The sequence below is a fragment of the Ovis canadensis genome, chromosome 9, assembly GCF_042477335.2.
Source record: "Ovis canadensis isolate MfBH-ARS-UI-01 breed Bighorn chromosome 9, ARS-UI_OviCan_v2, whole genome shotgun sequence".
NCBI lineage: Eukaryota > Metazoa > Chordata > Mammalia > Artiodactyla > Bovidae > Ovis > Ovis canadensis.
This window is the reverse complement of record NC_091253.1, coordinates 14,271,648-14,289,639: the sequence shown is the minus strand read 5'-3', so window position 1 is coordinate 14,289,639 and position 17,992 is coordinate 14,271,648. Positions and strand designations below refer to the sequence as shown.

Here is a 17,992-nt window from a genome sequence, read left to right as displayed (position 1 = left end):
GAAATTAAAAGACGTTTACTCCTTGGAAGGAAAGTTATGACCAACCTAGGAAGCATATTAAAAAGCATAGACATTACTTTGTCAACAAAGGTCTGTCTAACCAGTGGTCATGTATGGATGTGAGAGTTGGAGTATAAAAGAAGCTGAGTGCCAAAGAATTGATGCTTTTGAACTGTGTTGTTGGAGAAGACTCTTGAGAGTCCCTTGGACTGCAAGGAGATTCAACCAGTCCATCCTAAAGGAGATCAGTCCTGGGTATTCATTGGAAGGACTGATGCTGAGGCTGAAACTCCAATACTTTGGCTACCTGATGTGAAGAGTTGACTCATTTGAAAAGACCCTGATGCTGGGAAAGATTGAGGACAGGAAGAGAAGGGGACGACAGAGGATGAAATGGTTGGATGGCATCACCGACTCGGTGGACATGGGTTTGGGTGGACTCTGGGAGTTGGGGATAGACAGGGATGCCTGGCATGCTGTGGTTCATGGGGTCGCAAAGAGTTGGACACAACTGAGTGACTGAACTGAAATCAATAAAACATAGGCTCTACATGTCCCTGTAACATTAATTTTTCCAAAAATAGGTAAAAGAATAAATACGTATATTTTATGAATGCTTGCTAGTTGTTCAGTCACGTCCAGCTCTTTGAGACCCCATGATTCCCGCCAGATTCCTCTGTCCATGGGATTTTTCCAGGCAAGAATACTGGAGTAGATTGCCATTTCCTTCTCCACATTTTATGAATACTTTGTGGAGGAAGACTCAGGAAGATCTGGCTAACACTGAGCATTGTTGATGGCTTGCCAGGTGGATCAACAGTAAAGAATTCACCTGCAGTGCAGGAGGCATAGGAGACATGGGTTCGAGCACTGAGTCGGGAAGATCCTATGGAGGGAGAAATGGCAACCCATTCCAGTATTCTTGCCAGGAAAATCCCATGAACAGAGGGGCCTGGCGAGCTACAGTCCATAGTGTCACAAGACTAGAACTTGACTGAGCGATTGATCACACGCGCACAATCATTGGTGATACATGTAGAATTTTTTGTATAAATGCTTTTTCAAAATTAGTTACAGGCATTTATACTAAATTCTGACAATTTTAACCAAAGAAAAGCTATGAGTAAAAAATTAAATATATTTGTGATATTTTTATTCTAAATAAAATTGGATGGTGAAATTACCATGACATGACATTTATGAAAATTTAATTTCTATGAAAAACCAAAAAATATATATACATAGTAAATAGATCTTCACAAGCACACCTGATGTTTTACTTTAAATGTAGTTATGACTTTTAAAGAAAATGGTTACATTATAAAAATGAATCCTAATTTTTAAAAATTAGATAATAATGCCTCTCCTGAAGAGATGAAGGTGAATTCAGATGTTCAAGTGTGTCTTTACTAGATTTCTCATATTCCAAAGAGCTTAAGGCATTTAATATATAATAGATTAACCATACATATTCTAAAAACCCATTGAAAGTGCTGGCTTTACCCAAAAGCTTTTTTTTTTTTTTTAAACAGTGGATTGATTTCTCATTATGATTTTTTTTTCAGTCATAAACAGGTGCTTAGTGTTGAATAAGACAGTGATTCTACCATTGTCCTTATAGTCTGGTGAATCATTTCCTAAATAATTACTTAAATGGAATTATGATAAATAATTTAAAGGACAAGTACAGGCACCTTAAGACTGATGCAATAGGCATTCATCTCTTTACGTGGACAATCCAGGGAGGTCAGGCTGTCTTTTCTTGAGGTCAGTTTGTGCTCTGGGGAATGGAGGGGTCTGTGTCTAGTGTCACCTAGAAAGTTCTTACAGGTGACCAAGTAAGCAGGTGGTGAAGCAGAATGATGGAGGAGAGTAATAGATGGATCAAATCCACCTATTTGGAGGTACATCAGTTGGACTTGGGGACTGGATGTGAAAGAGAAGTGAGAGAGGCAAGTATGGAAGGCAAGTTCTAGGTTCCCAGCAAGAGCTCTAGCAGGATGGTGCGTGGGTCTGCAGAGTTGGGGTGCTGGAAAAGGCCCAGTTTTGGTGGGAGGGCCCTAAATGTGGTGTCTCTGTGCTAAATTCACATGCTGGTGAGAGCAGAGTGGGTGTATCAGGCAGGCAGTTGGATGTGTGGACCTACAAGCTCAAATATAAACTGAATAAAAATTTTGGCATCATTGGCCTGGAGAATCCAAAGTCCATGGTATAATACGAGATCATGGCAGGAGAACGGGGAGAAAATGGGCCTGAACCCTCACACTGAAAGGCGTTATAGGGAAGGAGGAAGCAGCCAGAGAGACTGAGGAGCCTCCAGAGGGGTAACAACTAGCCATCAATCCCAAAGACTTTACACAGCAGTGGTATCATCATTCTGGTTTTTGTGTTGAGATTTTCTGTGTAATAGTAATTATCTGTGAGAATTGGGAGATTCAGATTAGTGCACCTGGGACTTCCTGCGCCTTTTGTAAAATTGAAAAAAAAAGGTTATTTTTTCTACCACTTGAAAGAATGCTTTTCATGAGAAAGTATTAAATAATGTCTATGAGGCTAAAAATTAAGTGGTATGAATAGGTGAATGTTGAAGCTGATGTCATAACTAGGTGTTTTCTCAGAGGGAAACTACAGAGCCACTCTCAACCAAAAATGCTGTTGCATTTATAGAGTTTGAATACATGAAGAGGCATTTTTTTCTGCCTGTAAATATTGTTACCATTAATTGATGGCAGGTTGATTAAAAAAAAAAAAAAAGACATGGTTCCAATCCAATAAGAGTCATCCCTGGGAGTGATCACTGGTTAAGAATCTTTCTTTTCTTTTGTCGTGTCAACTCTGAAGATAAACCAGTTAAAGGACAGTTCACCATTATTAATGTATTGTATAGTCTAAGCTTGGAAGCGCTCAGATCACTTTAAAAGTTTTTGTATACATCTGTGTCTCTTTTGCTGTCTTGCATACAGGGTTATCGTTACCATCTTTCTAAATTCCATATATATGCGTTAGTATATTGTATTGGTGTTTTTCTTTCTGGCTTACTTCACTCTGTATAATTGGCTCCAGTTTCATCCACCTCATTAGAACTGATTCAAATGTATTCTTTTTAATGGCTGGGTAATACTCCATTGTGTATACGTACCACAGCTTTCTTATCCATTCATCTGCTGATGGACATCTAGGTTGCTTCCATGTCCTGGCAGGGATGGTATGGGGAGGGAGGAGGGAGGGGAGTTCATGATGGGGAACACATGTATACCTGTGGCAGATTCATGTTGATGTATGGCAAAACCAATACAATATTGTAAAGTAATTAACCTCCAATTAAAATAAATAAATTTATATTAAAATAAATAAATCACAAAAAAGTTTTTGTGTAATCAATAAAATTAGTATTAATTTTCACAGCATTCTTTGTAAGGCAGGCATGCTTAAAGCAATCTACTAATATGTGTCCTTTTGCCTTGTAGGGCTCCCTGGGGATACAAGGCCCCCAAGGTCCACCTGGAAAAGAAGGTCAGAGGGTAAGTAAACTCAGAACAGCTGGCAGGCATACTATCTCAGAGGTTACTTATTTCTGAACACTTATAAAAATAAATTGGAATACAGCAGGCAAATGGCCAGTGGGAAAATATCAACTATCTGAAACCCGACATTTGAGATTTTGACAGAGCTTTTACAATCCAGAAAATTCTATATATTTTCCAGATTGGCAGCGCAAGTGTGGAAATACTGTTTGGGTGAAATGAATTAACTGTAATTTGATCTGGAACACGTGGTCCTATTTTGGGGGTTTTGAGTTAAGCTCATCTTTGCTGATTTAAGTTTAATGAGTTATCTTTGCGGGGTTTTAGCCTGTTCATGAATTCTGGAAAGACTGTGGATATTAAGTGCATTCTTTAGCCAAATTAAATTATTGACATTGGTGACTCTTTGTAGTTAACTTTTTCCTACCTTTGAGATATGTATGTATCACGTGAACACATCGTACTTGCCGAGGGAGTATAGCAGTCAACTTCCAGTTCAGTTAGGCTTACTGGCTCCCAGTAAAAGGAAGCCCTGCAGTGAGACTTGGTCAGCCCTCCATGAACACTCTCTGCAGTGGGGTACCCCATTCCTGTGGCTAACTGTTACTATTTTGAAATCATGCTAAAGATTACAAACATTTTATATGTGCTTTCTTATATGAGTAGTATTTTTAACTTTTGTCACCTTATAGATGAGAATTGTGTGACTCATGGAGTGTAGATGCCTTGCCTAAAGTTATAGAACTAATGAAAAATCAAGCTAGGACTTGAATTTGGGCTTTCTGACTTTGGATTTCATGTTCTCTTTTACTGTCTCAGCATATTAACCCCAGAACTCTTTCTTAGTCATTTAAATTTATTATTCCTTGTTCTGCCCCCTGGCAAATAAGTCTGTTGCCTTAGATATATGAGTCCTTCAAATATTTGAAGACCTATGGTGTTTTTACTAAGGTTTACCTTTTGTCAGATTGATAATAAAATCCACATTCTCTAAGCTCTTCCTCTTGTCTAGATTATTGACTACCTAACATGCCAACAGTCTTTCCCAGAAAACACTCATGAACCTTCTGAAGGTGTCAGTGATGGAACTGGAGGTATATATGGTATTCAGGGCAGAGTTAAGTGTGGCAAATATGCCCTGTGCCTATGACCACAGGCTTCTCTTGCAACCTAAGATGAGCCAATGCTCCTCTGAATGGCATCACACTTTGTTTTTCCTAACTCCTTCTACTAGAGCAGCTCTCTTTTTCACAATTTGTTTTCCAGAGTTACAATTAAAAGTTTATTAGGAAAAAAAATGAACTAGATGACATCGAAGTTTGTTCAGTTAAAAAATTCTGTATCCAGTTCTTTTTCCCAGTGGCTATTTCAGTGAACATAATAGGGCTTAATAAGTTTGGATGATGAAAAAAACAGAAGAAAAATGTTGTGAATAATAGCTAACATTTATGGCGTACCTATTTAATTTTATTTGTTTCTCACAATAGCTCTGTGAGGTAGATTCTACTACAGTGCTCATAGTGAAACGGAGTTTGTTCGGGAGCCTGAATAGAACACATTACTATTAAGTAGATTATGTGGATATTTTAAAACTATCTACAAAGTAGTCATATTTGGGTTCTATTCTCAACACCTATGTGTATAATTATAGTTTCCTCTTTTTAGCTCTCCAGCTCACTATCCAAGAGTTCATTAATCCACCTGATCAAAGTTGTAAATAGTCTAGAGAAAAAATTGAAGATTAATTCCCTAGATCTGTGCTTTTGAGGCTGCCTTAAGCGTTTTACCCACTGGAGGCAGAGGACTAGATGAAATGACCTTGTGTAGTTATGCCTAAGCTTCTTATTTTCTCAGTCATGGCCAAGACGGTTGTTCCATTTAGGACTGTGTTTCCTAATTAACTTCTGTCTTCAGCGTCCAGGGTACACTTTGCTCATAGTAACTACCCCTTCATGGAAACTGAGTGATCAGTTATACCCCCTAGTTAATATATAAGGAACAAAGTAATTAAGGAACACATAATGAAATATGTAAGAAACACATGCAACTCAGTAGCAAAACATGCAATAATCCAGTTTTTAACCTGACAAAGGACCTGAATAGACACTTCTCAGAAGATGACATACAAATGGCCAGTGGCTGTATGAGAAAGTGCTCAGTGTAGCTAATCATTAAGGAAAACTAATCAAAACCACAGTGAGTATCACCCCACAGTTGCTAGAATGGCCAGTATCGGAAAGACAAGAGATAAGCATTGACAAAGTTATGGAGAAGAGGGAACCCAGGCTCCCTGCTGGTGGGAATGTAAATTGGTGTAGCCACCATGGAGAACAGTATGGAGGTTCCTCCAAAAAGTAGAACTACCTTATGAGCCACCAGTCTCACTTGTGAGTGCACGTCTAAAGGAATGAAACCAGTATTTTGAAGAAATGTGCATACTCCCATGATATGGAAGCAACCTAAATATCTATTGACAGGTGAATGAATAAAGAAAATACAGTTAAACACACGCATACAGTGGAATATTATTTCAGCCTTAATAAAGAAGGAAATCTTGCCATTTGTAACAAAATGGATGAACCTGGAGGACATTATGCTAAATGAAATAAGCCAGGCATGGAAAGACAAATGCTCACTTATATGCGGAATCTGAAAATGTAAAAATCCATAGAAACAGAGAGTAGAGTGGTGATTACTATAGGATGGGGGAGAGGGGAGACGTGGATCACAGGGTACAAAGTTTTAGGTGTACAAAATGAATAAGTTCTGGGGACCTAATGTACAGCAATGAGAGTGTAATTAATACTGCGTTGTATACTTGAAATTTGGTGAAAGAGTAAGTCTTAGGGATTTCCACCACAAAGAGGCAACTATTTGTGAGCAGATGGATCTGTTAATTAGCTTCATTATTGTAACTATTTCATGATGTGTTAAGTATATCAGGTCAAGTTGTATACCTTCAATATACGCAGTTTTAATTTTCAACAATGACTCAATAAAGTAGAATGATAATAAAACTAAGAAACCGGGTTTTCATTTCAACTCCAGAAAGTAGTTTATAGTCCCTGGGTGGTTTGGGATGGAAATTATGGAGCTAAGTGGGTGAAGGTAGGCAGAGTGTCTGACTTCCTCCCTCAGTAGCAGCAGTTTTTTTAAAAAATTTGTGTGGTAAGAACATTTAACCATGAGGTCTACTCTCTTAACAAATTTTAAGTATACAATGAAATTGTACTTCTTTTTAAAAATAAAGTATAGTTGATTTGCAATGTCAGGTTAATTATTGCTGTACAGCAAAATAACTCAGTTACATAGGCATTCCTTTTTAATATTCTTTTCCATTATGGCTTATCATGGGATATTAAACATAGTTCCCTGTGCTATAGCATAAGCACTTGTGGTTTATCCATTCTATATATAAAAGCTTGCATCTGCTAACCCCAACCTACCTCTCTATGGCTCCCCCAACCCCCTCCCCCTTGCAACCACAAGCCTGTTCTGTATATCCCTGCGTCTGTTTCTGTTTACATTGAAACTGTACTTCCAACTTGGACTGACAAGTGGTCATTTCAAGGCACTGCCTCCTTTGTTTTAACGAAAACTTCTTCCCAGTCAGATCTTTGCCGTTCCTACAGCTGTGCAGTGGCCTTTCTGAATCACAGAGTAGGAACTGATCCTTGTCGTCATTAAATTTCACCTTCTGGGTTTTAGTTTCTAACACCATTCTGTTAGGTGTTTCCCAGTGAAATAGCTCTGCTGCTGCTGCTGCTAAGTCACTTCAGTCGTGTCCAGCTCAGTGTGACCCCATAGATGGCAGCCCACCAGGCTCCCCCATCCCTGGGATTTTCCAGGCAAGAACACTGGAGTGGGTTGCCATTTCCTTCTCCAATGCATGAAAGTGAAAAGTCAAAGTGAAGTCGCTCAGTCATGTCTGACTCTTAGTTCTACACCACCTTAAATTTTGATAAGCCTACCCTCTGAGTCATCATTCATATCACTAATGAATCCTGAGCAGGACAGGCCTGACTCCATGTAACACCTTGTCTACCATTGATGTTCATATGGCATGATACAAATCATGTACAAATACATCTGACCTCTCCTTCCTTCCCACCCACATTTCTTAATCTGTCTTGTAAGATAATTATGAGAGTCTTTGTCAGACTAGCTGAAATGAAAAATATTCAAATGAGGTTCTTTAAAAATAATGATGCTTCAAATTGAAATCGTACACCCTAGCAAAGCTTACATTTCAGAAGAAGGTGAATTAACCAGTAATTCAAACTTATGTATTCTTCATGATAATTATGAAGGAACATATTCAAATTATAAAGTCCAACCACTATATTATGCAAATTTACTCCATTTATAAATATATATAGTCCAGGTAATTTTATATTACTTTTTATTCTATCTTATCAAGAGTAACAGTGTCAGAAACTAAAGAATGTAGTAGAATTTTACAGATAATGTTAGGCCTGCTTTATTATTATTACTACTGCTTTTTCACAAATGCCGTATAGTTAAAGGAAGACATTTAGGTCAGGTATTATTGATGTTAGTTACATTTAAAAATGATTATTTCCAAATGTGCTCAATGATTCATTCTGCTTTTCAGTTACTTGAAGGGGAAGCACATTAAAGAAATTAGTAGTCTTAAATATTTTAATTTAGGGCCAACTTACTGCCATTATTTCTTCTCTGCTCAAGAGTTAAGCTGTGCACAGCTCTTTTGGACACACAAATGTACATGTCTGTGTGTGAGTATGTGTATGTACATATGCACAAACAGACGTACACACTGAAATCTAAGACCAATAAGATTTCATTTCTCTGAAATTTGTATAGAAAACAACAGAAAAATTTAGGAATTTAACATTCTTTTCTATTAACCTATTCTCAAGCAAATCCATATTTTTTAACAGGTGTTTGATCAGGAAGGAGCTGACTATCACTAAGTTTATTGAGATGAAATATATAATATGTGCAAGTTTATGTACCTTACTCCTAGGTATAACGTCTTTAAGGAAAGTAGAAGAAATCGTCGATTTGTTAGTTTTTCTCAGTGATTAAAAAGAGAGTGTCTTCTATTCTACAATATCAAACACAAGTGTCAAATGGAAACATACCTTTAAAAAAATTATGTTTCTATAAAGCATCATAGAAAAATGTTAATAATACTACTGTTATTTCTATTAAGGCATAAGGACTCTGACTGATAAATTCCTGTTATTTTTCTGTTTAACCCTTTGTGTAGTTTTCTATATGCACAGTAAGAACATTATTTTTTCACAAGTACCACACCAAAAATTCTGTTTAAATTTTCATTAGTTGACTTTATCTTCTTCACTGTCTTAGAAGCTACTAAATTTCAGATTATGTGTTCATCTAATAAAACATAGTAGCAGTGTACTTCTTGTACTTAAGAGCTGCTGTTAACCTTAACAATGTTTGGTGGTGATGTATATCTGAGATTTGTGGTTTTCTGCTTTTGTTTAACCTCCTTATTTCTTCTTTGAATCTTTTATAGACCATTATTTTTTCCCTCTGTTATCTTTTTGAAGTCCTGTAAGTAAAACATTTTACTGACACCTGTTTGGGTCTAACATCTTTTATAGATTAACACAGTTTTTAAAATTCAACAAATGTTGAATATTGACCCTAAGCCTCAAACGAGGGTTTATCAGGGAGTAGTAGAGAAGGGCATGCTGGGAACACTTGTCTGGAGATCAAGGAGATGTCCAGCCGTGATGACAGAGAAGGCCCAGGAGGGTGACCAGGATGCTGCAGGGCCAGGAAGTAAGCAGAAGAGAGTTTCAGGGTGCATAGAGGATTCAGCAGCATTAAAATGTGGAACAAAGTTGGAGGAGAGATACTGGTTAAAAGAAGAGATGACTGGAACTGGTGCCAACTGAGAGAGAAGGTTTGGTTGAATAAATGGGAGAGCACTGGAAACAAAACTTGCGAGAAAAGATATGAGGGGATTAGGGGGTACATTGTGAGGAAGGAAAGGCAGCGATGGGGAATCTTGGTGGGGAGAAAAGGATAGGAACTGCATGGGAGCCCAAGGAGATGTCTTAGTGAAAAGGGGAATATTTCAGACGGCTGAGCATGTCTGTGAAAGTTTACAGGAAACACCTCAAAAGAACTGGCATTTGTACAAATTCCCTCTAACATATGGATTCCTTATGTTCCCTGGTGGCTTAGCTGGTAAAGAATCCACCTGCAATGTGGGAGCCCGGGGTTCGATCCCTGGGTTGGGAAGATCCCCTGGAGAAGCGAATGGCTACCCACTCCAGTACTCTGGCCAGGAGAATTCCATGGACTGGATAGTCCAAGGGGTCACAAAGAGTGAGACGCAACTGAGAGATTTTCACTTTTATTTTTCTTAATAACTTTTACAAAAACATAAAAAATAATTATCATTTTAAGTATCCTTGGATTTCTCCTTACAGTCACATTAAGTGCATGACTGAACAACCTCTTGGTTTGAAACAACCAGGGCCTATTGTTAGTCACTCTAGGTCTCTGAAAGAACATTTATTGGTGAATCAGCTAGGAACTTCCCCAAACACAAGATTGTTTGGCTGGACCTAGGTGACACCACACTCTTACTTTCTCTGCTGCTGGACCCAATTTCAATCCTGAATAGAGAATTTATATTTTAAATGCCGTGTAAGTCACCTTCTTGGAGAAGGAAATGGCAGCCCACTCTAGTGTTCTTGCCTGGAGAATCCCATGGACAGAGGAGCCTGGCGGGCTACAGGCCATGGGGTCACAAAGAGTTGGACACAACTAAGGAGTACGTCAAGGCTGTATATTGTCACCCTGCCTATTTAACTTATATGCAGAGTACATCATGAGAAACGCTGGGTTGGATGAAACACAAGCTGGAATCAAGATTTCTGGGAGAAATATCAATAACCTCAGATATGCAGATAACACCATCCTTATGGCAGAAAGTAAAGAACTAAAGAGCCTCTTGATGAAAGTGAAAGAGGAAAGTGAAAAAGTTGGCTTAAGACTCAACATTCAGAAAACTAAGATCATGGCATCTGGTCCCATCATTTCATGGCAAATATTGGGGAAACATTGGAAACAGTGACAGACTTTGCTTTTTGGGGCTCCAAAATCACTGCAGATGGTGACTGCAGCCATGAAATTAAAAGACACTTGCTCCTTGGAAGAAAATGTATGACCAACCTAGACAGCATATTCAAAAGCAGAGACATTACTCTGCCAACAAAGGTCCATCTAGTCAAAACTTTGGTTTTTCCAGTGGTCATGTATGGATGTGTTGTTGTTTAGTCATAGTCCTGTATGACTCTTTTGTGACCCCATGGACTGCAGCCTGCCAGGCTCCCCTGTCCATGGGATTTTCCCAGGCAAGAATACTGGAGTTGGTTGCCATTTCTTTCTCCAGGGTAACTTCCTGACCCAGGGATTGAACCCAGGTCTCTTGCATCTCCTGCATTGGCAGACAGATTCTTTCTCACTGAGCCACAAGAAAAGCCCTGTATGGATGTGAGAGTTGGACTGTAAAGAAAGTTGAGCACTGAAGAATTGATGCTTTTAAACTGTGGTGTTGGAGAAGACTCTTGAGAGTCCCTTGGACTGCAAGGAGATGTAACCAGTCCATCCTAAAGGAGATCAGTCCTGGGTGTTCATTGGAAATACTGATGCTGAAGCTGAAACTCCAATACTTTGGCCACCTAATGAGAAGAACTGACCCATTAAAAAGATCCTGATGCTGGGAAAGACTGAAGGAAGGAAGATAAGGGGACAGCAGAGGATGAGATGGTTGGATTGCATCACCAACTCAATGGACATGTGTTTGATCAAGCTCCAGGAGTTGATGATGGACAGGGGAGCCTGGTGTGTTGTAGTCCATGGGGCTGCAGAGTCTGACACAACTGAGCAACTGAACTGAAGTGACTAAACCAAGTCACCGTCTGTCTTGCTCTCAATTTAGCTTCTCTGCCTGTGCCTGTCTGATGTTTTCATTTTAATCCCCTCCAGGCAGCCATCCCTTTAATTGTCTCCTTTTAACATTCTTCTGCAGATTTTACTTTTTGCTCTCTCTTGAAGTGCTTGCTCCAAGCCACCTTGCAGCCTGCATCTGGGGTCAAGGTTCCTTATGTCCTAAACAGCATGGAGGATTCACCCTCCATATAAACACAGAGGGAAAGCATTTTTTTTTTCGCTTGGACCCATGTATAAATATTGCACATGTTAAACTTCTGATGACATGTTTTTCCGCTTACTTCCTGTGACATTTCCTGAAGAGTTCTCCTTAAGGATTACCTTGAGAGTTTTGGAGAGATACCCATCTTTGAGCCTATCTGCTGTCTAGATGGGAAACTGGGCAAGTGTGTACCCTGTGCAGGCCCAGAGAGCTATGCCTCTTTCCCCTAATGGCTTCTGTGAATGCGCAAAACTGACATGAGGCACAGAGGATGGAATCCATCAAATCTCCACATGTTCCAGCACTCCTGTTTGCAGGGCTCCATAGACAACTTTGGGGAACTGTTACTGTTGCTCCAGTACCTAATATTGCCAACTTTGCCTTTGCTTGACTCTTTCCAGAAACTTACCTTCCTGGAGAAGGAAATGGCAACCCACTCCAGTGTTCTTGCCTAGAGAATCCCAGGGACAGAGGAGTCTGGTGGGCTGCCGTCTATGGGGTCGCACAGAGTCGGACATGACTGAAGCGCCTTAGCAGCAGCAGCAGTTATCCACAGTTTACCTACAAGACTATCAAAATTAACACTTATAAAAGGTCAATAATTGAGAAAACATTTATTAAGTTAATTAATATTGGTGAGAAAATATACTGTGATATGAATTCTACAATATAATAAATCATATGTTGGTTTATTTTGTTTTTTAATTGAAATGTAGTTGGTGTTATATCTGTTTCCGTTATACGGTGTGGTGATTTGACATTTTAATAGCTCATACTCCATTTAAGTTATTACAGAATAAAGGCTGTATTCCCCTGTACTGTATAATATATCCTTGTTGCTTATTATTTTATTTATTATAGCTTGTATCCCTTAATCCTATATCCCAGTCTTGGGATTCCTCCCATCCTTCTCCTCACTGGTAACCATTAGTTTTTTCTCTATACCTGTGAATCTGTTTCTGTTTTGTTATATTCATTTGTTTCTTTTATATTTTAGATTCTGCATACAAGTGACAACATACAATATTTGGTTTTCTCTGTACTATTGATTTCACTAGGCATAATACTCTTCATCTACATTGCTGAAAATGGCAGAATTAAATTCATTTTATGGTTATAAATTCCAATTTATGTGTGTAATTTATATCACATCTTCTTTATCTATTCATCTGTTGATGGACAGTTAGGTTGCTTCCATATCTTAGCCATTATAAATAATCCTGCTCTGAACATCGCAGTGCATGTATCTTTTCAAATTAGTGTTTTCATTTTCTTTAACTATATATCCAGGAGTGAAATTGTGAGATCATATGATAGTTCTGGTTTTTAGTTTTTTGAGGAACCTCAATAATGTTTTCCACAGTGACTGAACCAATTTACATACCCACCATCAGTAGATAAGGCTTCCATTTTCTCTGCATTTTCCCAGCATTTGTTATTTTTTGTCTTTTTGATGATAGCTCTTCTAACAGGTGTGAGGTGATATTTCTTTGATTTTGCCTTTCTGTGATGATTACATCTTTGCATGTGCCTATTTGCCAACTCTATGTCTTCTTTAGAAAAATATCTATTCAGGTCTTCTGCCCATTTTTAAATTGGATTTTGAGGGGTTTTTGACATTTATTTGCATGAGCTGTATATTTATTTTGGATATTAACCTGTTTCAGTCATATTATTTGTAAATATTTTCTCCATTCAGTAGGCTGCACTTTTGTTTTGTCAATGGTTTTCTCTGATGTTCACAAGCTTTTAAGTTTAATTAGGTCACATTTATTTTAGTATTTGTTTCCTTTCCTTAGGAGACAGACCAAAAAATATATATTGCTATATTATGTAGAAGAGTATTCTGTTCTCTTCTAGAAGTTTTATGGTCTTCAGGCCTGAAGACTTACAATCAGATCTTTAATACATTTTGAGTTTATTTTTGTGTACTGCATAAGAATGTGTTCTGTGGCATTTTTTACATGTAGATGTTCAGTTTTCCCCACAATCCTTACTGAAAAGACAATCTTTTCTTCATTGCATAGTCTTGCCTCCTTTGTCATTGATTAATTGACCACAGAGGTGTAGGTTTATTTCTGGGCTGTCTATTCTGTTCTATTGATCTTTGTGTTTGTTTTTGTACCAATACCATGCTGTTTTGATGACTGGAGCTTTGCAGTATAGTGTGAAGTCAGGGAGCATAGTAACTCCAGGTTTGTACTTTTATCTCAAAAGTGCTATAACAATTAAGGGTCTTTTGTGGGTCCATGTAAATTTTAGGGTTATCTGTTCTCTGGATGAAAGTGAAAGAGGAGAGTGGAAAAAGTTGGCTTAAAGCTCAACATTCAGAAAATGGAGATCATGGCATCCGGTCCCATCACTTCATAGGAAATAGATGGGGAAACAGAGGAAACAGTGTCAGAATTTATTTTTTTGGGCTCCAAAATCACTGCAGATGGTGACTGTAGCTATGAAATTAAAAGATGCTTACTTGTTGGAAGAAAAGTTATGACCAACCTAGATAGCATATTCAAATCAGAGACATTACTTTGCCAACAAAGGTCGGTCTAGTCAAGGCTATGGTTTTTCCTGTGGTCATGTATGGATGTGAAAGTTGAACTGTGAAGAAGGCTGAGCACTGAAGAACTGATGCTTTTGAACTGTGTTGTTGGAGAAGACTCTTGAGAGTCCCTTGGACTGCAAGGAGATCCAACCAGTCCATTCTGAAGGAGATCAGCCCTGGGATTTCTTTGGAAGGAATGATGCTAAAGCTGAAACTCCAGTACTTGGGCCACCTCATGAGAAGAGTTGACTCATTGGAAAAGACTTTGATGCTGGGAAGGATTGGGGGCAGGAGGAGAAGGGGACGACCGAGGATGAGATGGCTGGATGGCATTACTGACTCGATGGACGTGAGTCTGAGTGAACTCCGGGAGTTGGTGATGGACAGGGAGGCCTGGCGTGCTGCGATTCATGGGGTCGCAAAGAGTCGGACACGACTGAGCAACTAAACTGAACTGTTCTACTTCTGTGAAAAATATCATGGATATTTTGATAGAGATTATATTAAATCTGTAGATTTTGGAGATAGTATCAACATTTTAACAATATTAACTCTTGCAATTAAAGAACATGAAATATCTTTCCATTTCTTGGTATCATTTTCTGCATCTATTGAGAGCATCATGTGATTTTATTCTTCAGTTTGTTAATACAGTGTGTCACATTGACTGATTTGTGATTGAGCTATGACTGCCTCACTGGAATAAATCACACTTCAGCATAGTGTATGATTCTTTTTTCACATTTTGTGGAATTGATTTGCTAATGTTTTATTGAGAATTTTTTACATTTATAGTCATCACAAATATTGGCATGTGATTGTTTTTTGTAATGTCTTTGTCTGGTTTTGATACCAGAGTAATGCTGGGCTCATAGAATGAATCTGGGAGTGTTCCCTCCTCTCCAGTTTTCACAGTAGTGGAAGGAGATAGCTATTACCTCCTCTTTGTATGTTTGGTAGAATGCTCCTGTGAAGCCATCCAGTCCTGGACTTTTGTTTGCTGGGAGTTTTTTTTTTTTATTACAAATTCAGTTTTACTACTAATAATCAGTCTGTGCAGGAGACCTGGGTTTGATCATTGAGTCAGGAAGATCCCCTGGAGGAGGGCATGGCAACTCACTCCAGTATTCTTGCCTGAAGAATCCCATGGACAGAGGAGCCTGGGGTCCATAGGGTCGCAAAGAGTAGGACATGACTGACGCAACTTAACACTCAGTGATCAGTCTATTCACATTGTCTATTTCTTTCCTATTCAGTCTTTGAAGGTTGTATTTTTCTAGAAATTTGTCCATTTCCTCTAAGTTGTCCAGTTTGCTGGTACATAACTGTTTATAGTATTCTCAAGACTTTTTGTGTCTCTATATCAGCTGTTTTTCTCTTTTTTATTTATTTCATTTGAGTCTTTTCTTTTTTATGAACCTGGTTAAAGTTTTATCAATTTTGCTTATCTTTTAAAAAATGGTTCTTGGCTTCATAGATCTTTTCTGTTGACTGTTGGTCTCTATTTTACTTATTTCCTCTTTGATCTTTGTTCTTTCCAGCTTTATACTGACTCTGGGTTTTGTTTGTTCTTTTTCTAATTCCTTTAAATAGTGGATTAGGTTATTTGAGACTTTTCCTATTTATTGAAGTAGGCCTGTATCGCATCCCATAGATTTTGGAGTCTTGTGTTTCCATTTTCATTTCCCTCAAGGTATTTTCCTATTTTCTCTTTTATTTCTTCATTGACCAGTTGGTTTTTTACTAGCATGTTGTTTATTCTCTACTTGTTTGTATTCCTCCCATTTTGCTTCCTGTAATTGATTTCTAGTTTCATACCACTGTGGTTGCAAAATTATGCTAGTTATAATTTCTATACTTTCAATTTATTTAGATTTGTTTTTCAGCCTTGCATGTGATCCATCCTAGAGAAGTCTCATGTGCTGTTGAGAAGAATGTTTGCTCATCTGCTTTTGGATAAAATGTCCTCTAGATATCTATAAACCCATTTGGTCTATTGTGGACCAAGGCTGCCATGTTGATTTTCTGTCTGGATGGGCTGCCTATTGATATAAGTAGGCTATTAAGGTCCTCTACTATTACTGTGTTTTTGTCAGTTTCTTCCTTTATGTCTGTTAATATTTGCTTTATATATTTAGTGCCCCTATTTTGGTTGCTTATATATTAACAAGTGATATCCTCTTCTTGTATTGATCCCTTTATCATTATACAATGTCCTTGTTGTCTTTCATTGTAGACTTTGCTCTAAAGTCTATTTTATCTGACATGAATATTGGTATCCTTGCTTTCTTGTCATTTCTACTTGCATGAAATATCTTCTCCCATCTCCTCATTTTCAGTATATATACTTTTAGCTCTGAAGTAAGTCTCTTGTAAGCACCATATAGATGGGTCTTGTTTCCAATCTAACCAGCCACCCTATGTCTTTATTGGAGTATTTAGTGCATTGACATTTAAAGTGACTATTGATAGGTATGTACTTATTGCCATTCTGTTATTTGTTTTCTCATTGTTTTGTCATTTTCTCTGTTCTTTTCTTCTTCCTCTGGTTCCTTCTCTTCTGGTTTGATAATTGCCTTTAGTGGTATGCCTGTGTTCCAAGTTTTTGTATGTCTATTGTATGTTCCTTTTTGTTTGTCTGTTTCGTGGAGTTTTCAACCCTTGGTCTTACCTTAGAGGGAAAGGAAAGGTAGAGACGATCCTTCCCAAGCTTCACTTACTGTGGGCAGTGTCTTTCAGTGTTTTCCCCTGAGATTCCTCACCTTGTGTCTTCCCTGGGGGACTGGAGGGCAAGGAGACCAGAGATGATGCTCCCTAAACTTATCTAGCTGTGGACATCTCCTTCCAGCTAGTTTCAAAGAATGTCTCACCCAGGTTAGAGATGATGAAAAGCCCCTTAGTCCACACCTCGTGGGCTTTCCTTGCACCTTCCTTCCCATCCCAGTTCTCTGTAGGATCTGAGAGTGGGATGGCAGGCATGCCAGGGCACTGGGATTTGCCTCCCTGGAACTATAGCAGGTGCAGACAGAGACGGTGGTGGAGGACTCAGGCCTGACATGGATTGTGGGGTGCAGGCCATGGGGTTCAGGGTGCAGGTATATTGTAGGTTCTTGATTTGTGGTCACTGTGAGGTTTACATATGTTGACCTATAACTATATCTATGTATTTTTAACTGATAATCATTTAAGTTTAAACATATTCTAAAAGACATTTTTAAATTCTCCTTTCTCATTTTTTACTTCTCTTTCCCAAGTTTGTGTTAGTTACAGTTGACTTTAAAGTTTTTGTCTTTTAATCCTCATACTTGCCTCCTTAAGAGCTGATCCATGTGTGCACTATTCCTTCAGTCATATCTGACTCTTTGTAACCCCATGGGCTATAGCCCACCAGGTTCCTTTGTCCATGGAATTCTCCAGGCAAGAGTACTGGTATGGGTTGCCCTTTCCTTCTCTAGGGGATCTTCCTGACCCAGGGATCGAACCTGGGTCTCCCACATCACAGGCAGATTCTTTACCATCTGAGCCACCAGGGAAGCCATAGCATTTACCATATATTTGTCTCTACTAGTGGGCTTTTTCCTCTCTTCCTAATTCTTACTTCTTGTTGTAGTCTTTTCCACTTAGAGAAGACCTTTTAACATTTCTTGTAGAGTCAGTTTAGTTTTGATGAATTTTTTTTAGTGTTTTGCTCATCTTAGAAGTTTATCTCTCCTTTAATTCTGAATTTTCCTTTAATTCAGT

General features: G+C 38.4%; 1 protein-coding gene across 1 annotated transcript in view; it reads left to right on the top strand.

Annotated features, from left to right (window-relative positions):
• The window catches only part of COL19A1 (collagen type XIX alpha 1 chain), a 474,185-nt gene that overhangs the window by 261,763 nt on the left and 194,430 nt on the right, over positions 1-17,992 (top strand). The window contains exon 15 of the mRNA XM_069599490.1: positions 3,468-3,521. Coding sequence (XP_069455591.1) covers positions 3,468-3,521 — 54 coding nt within the window. The remainder of the gene's footprint in view (positions 1-3,467; positions 3,522-17,992) is intronic.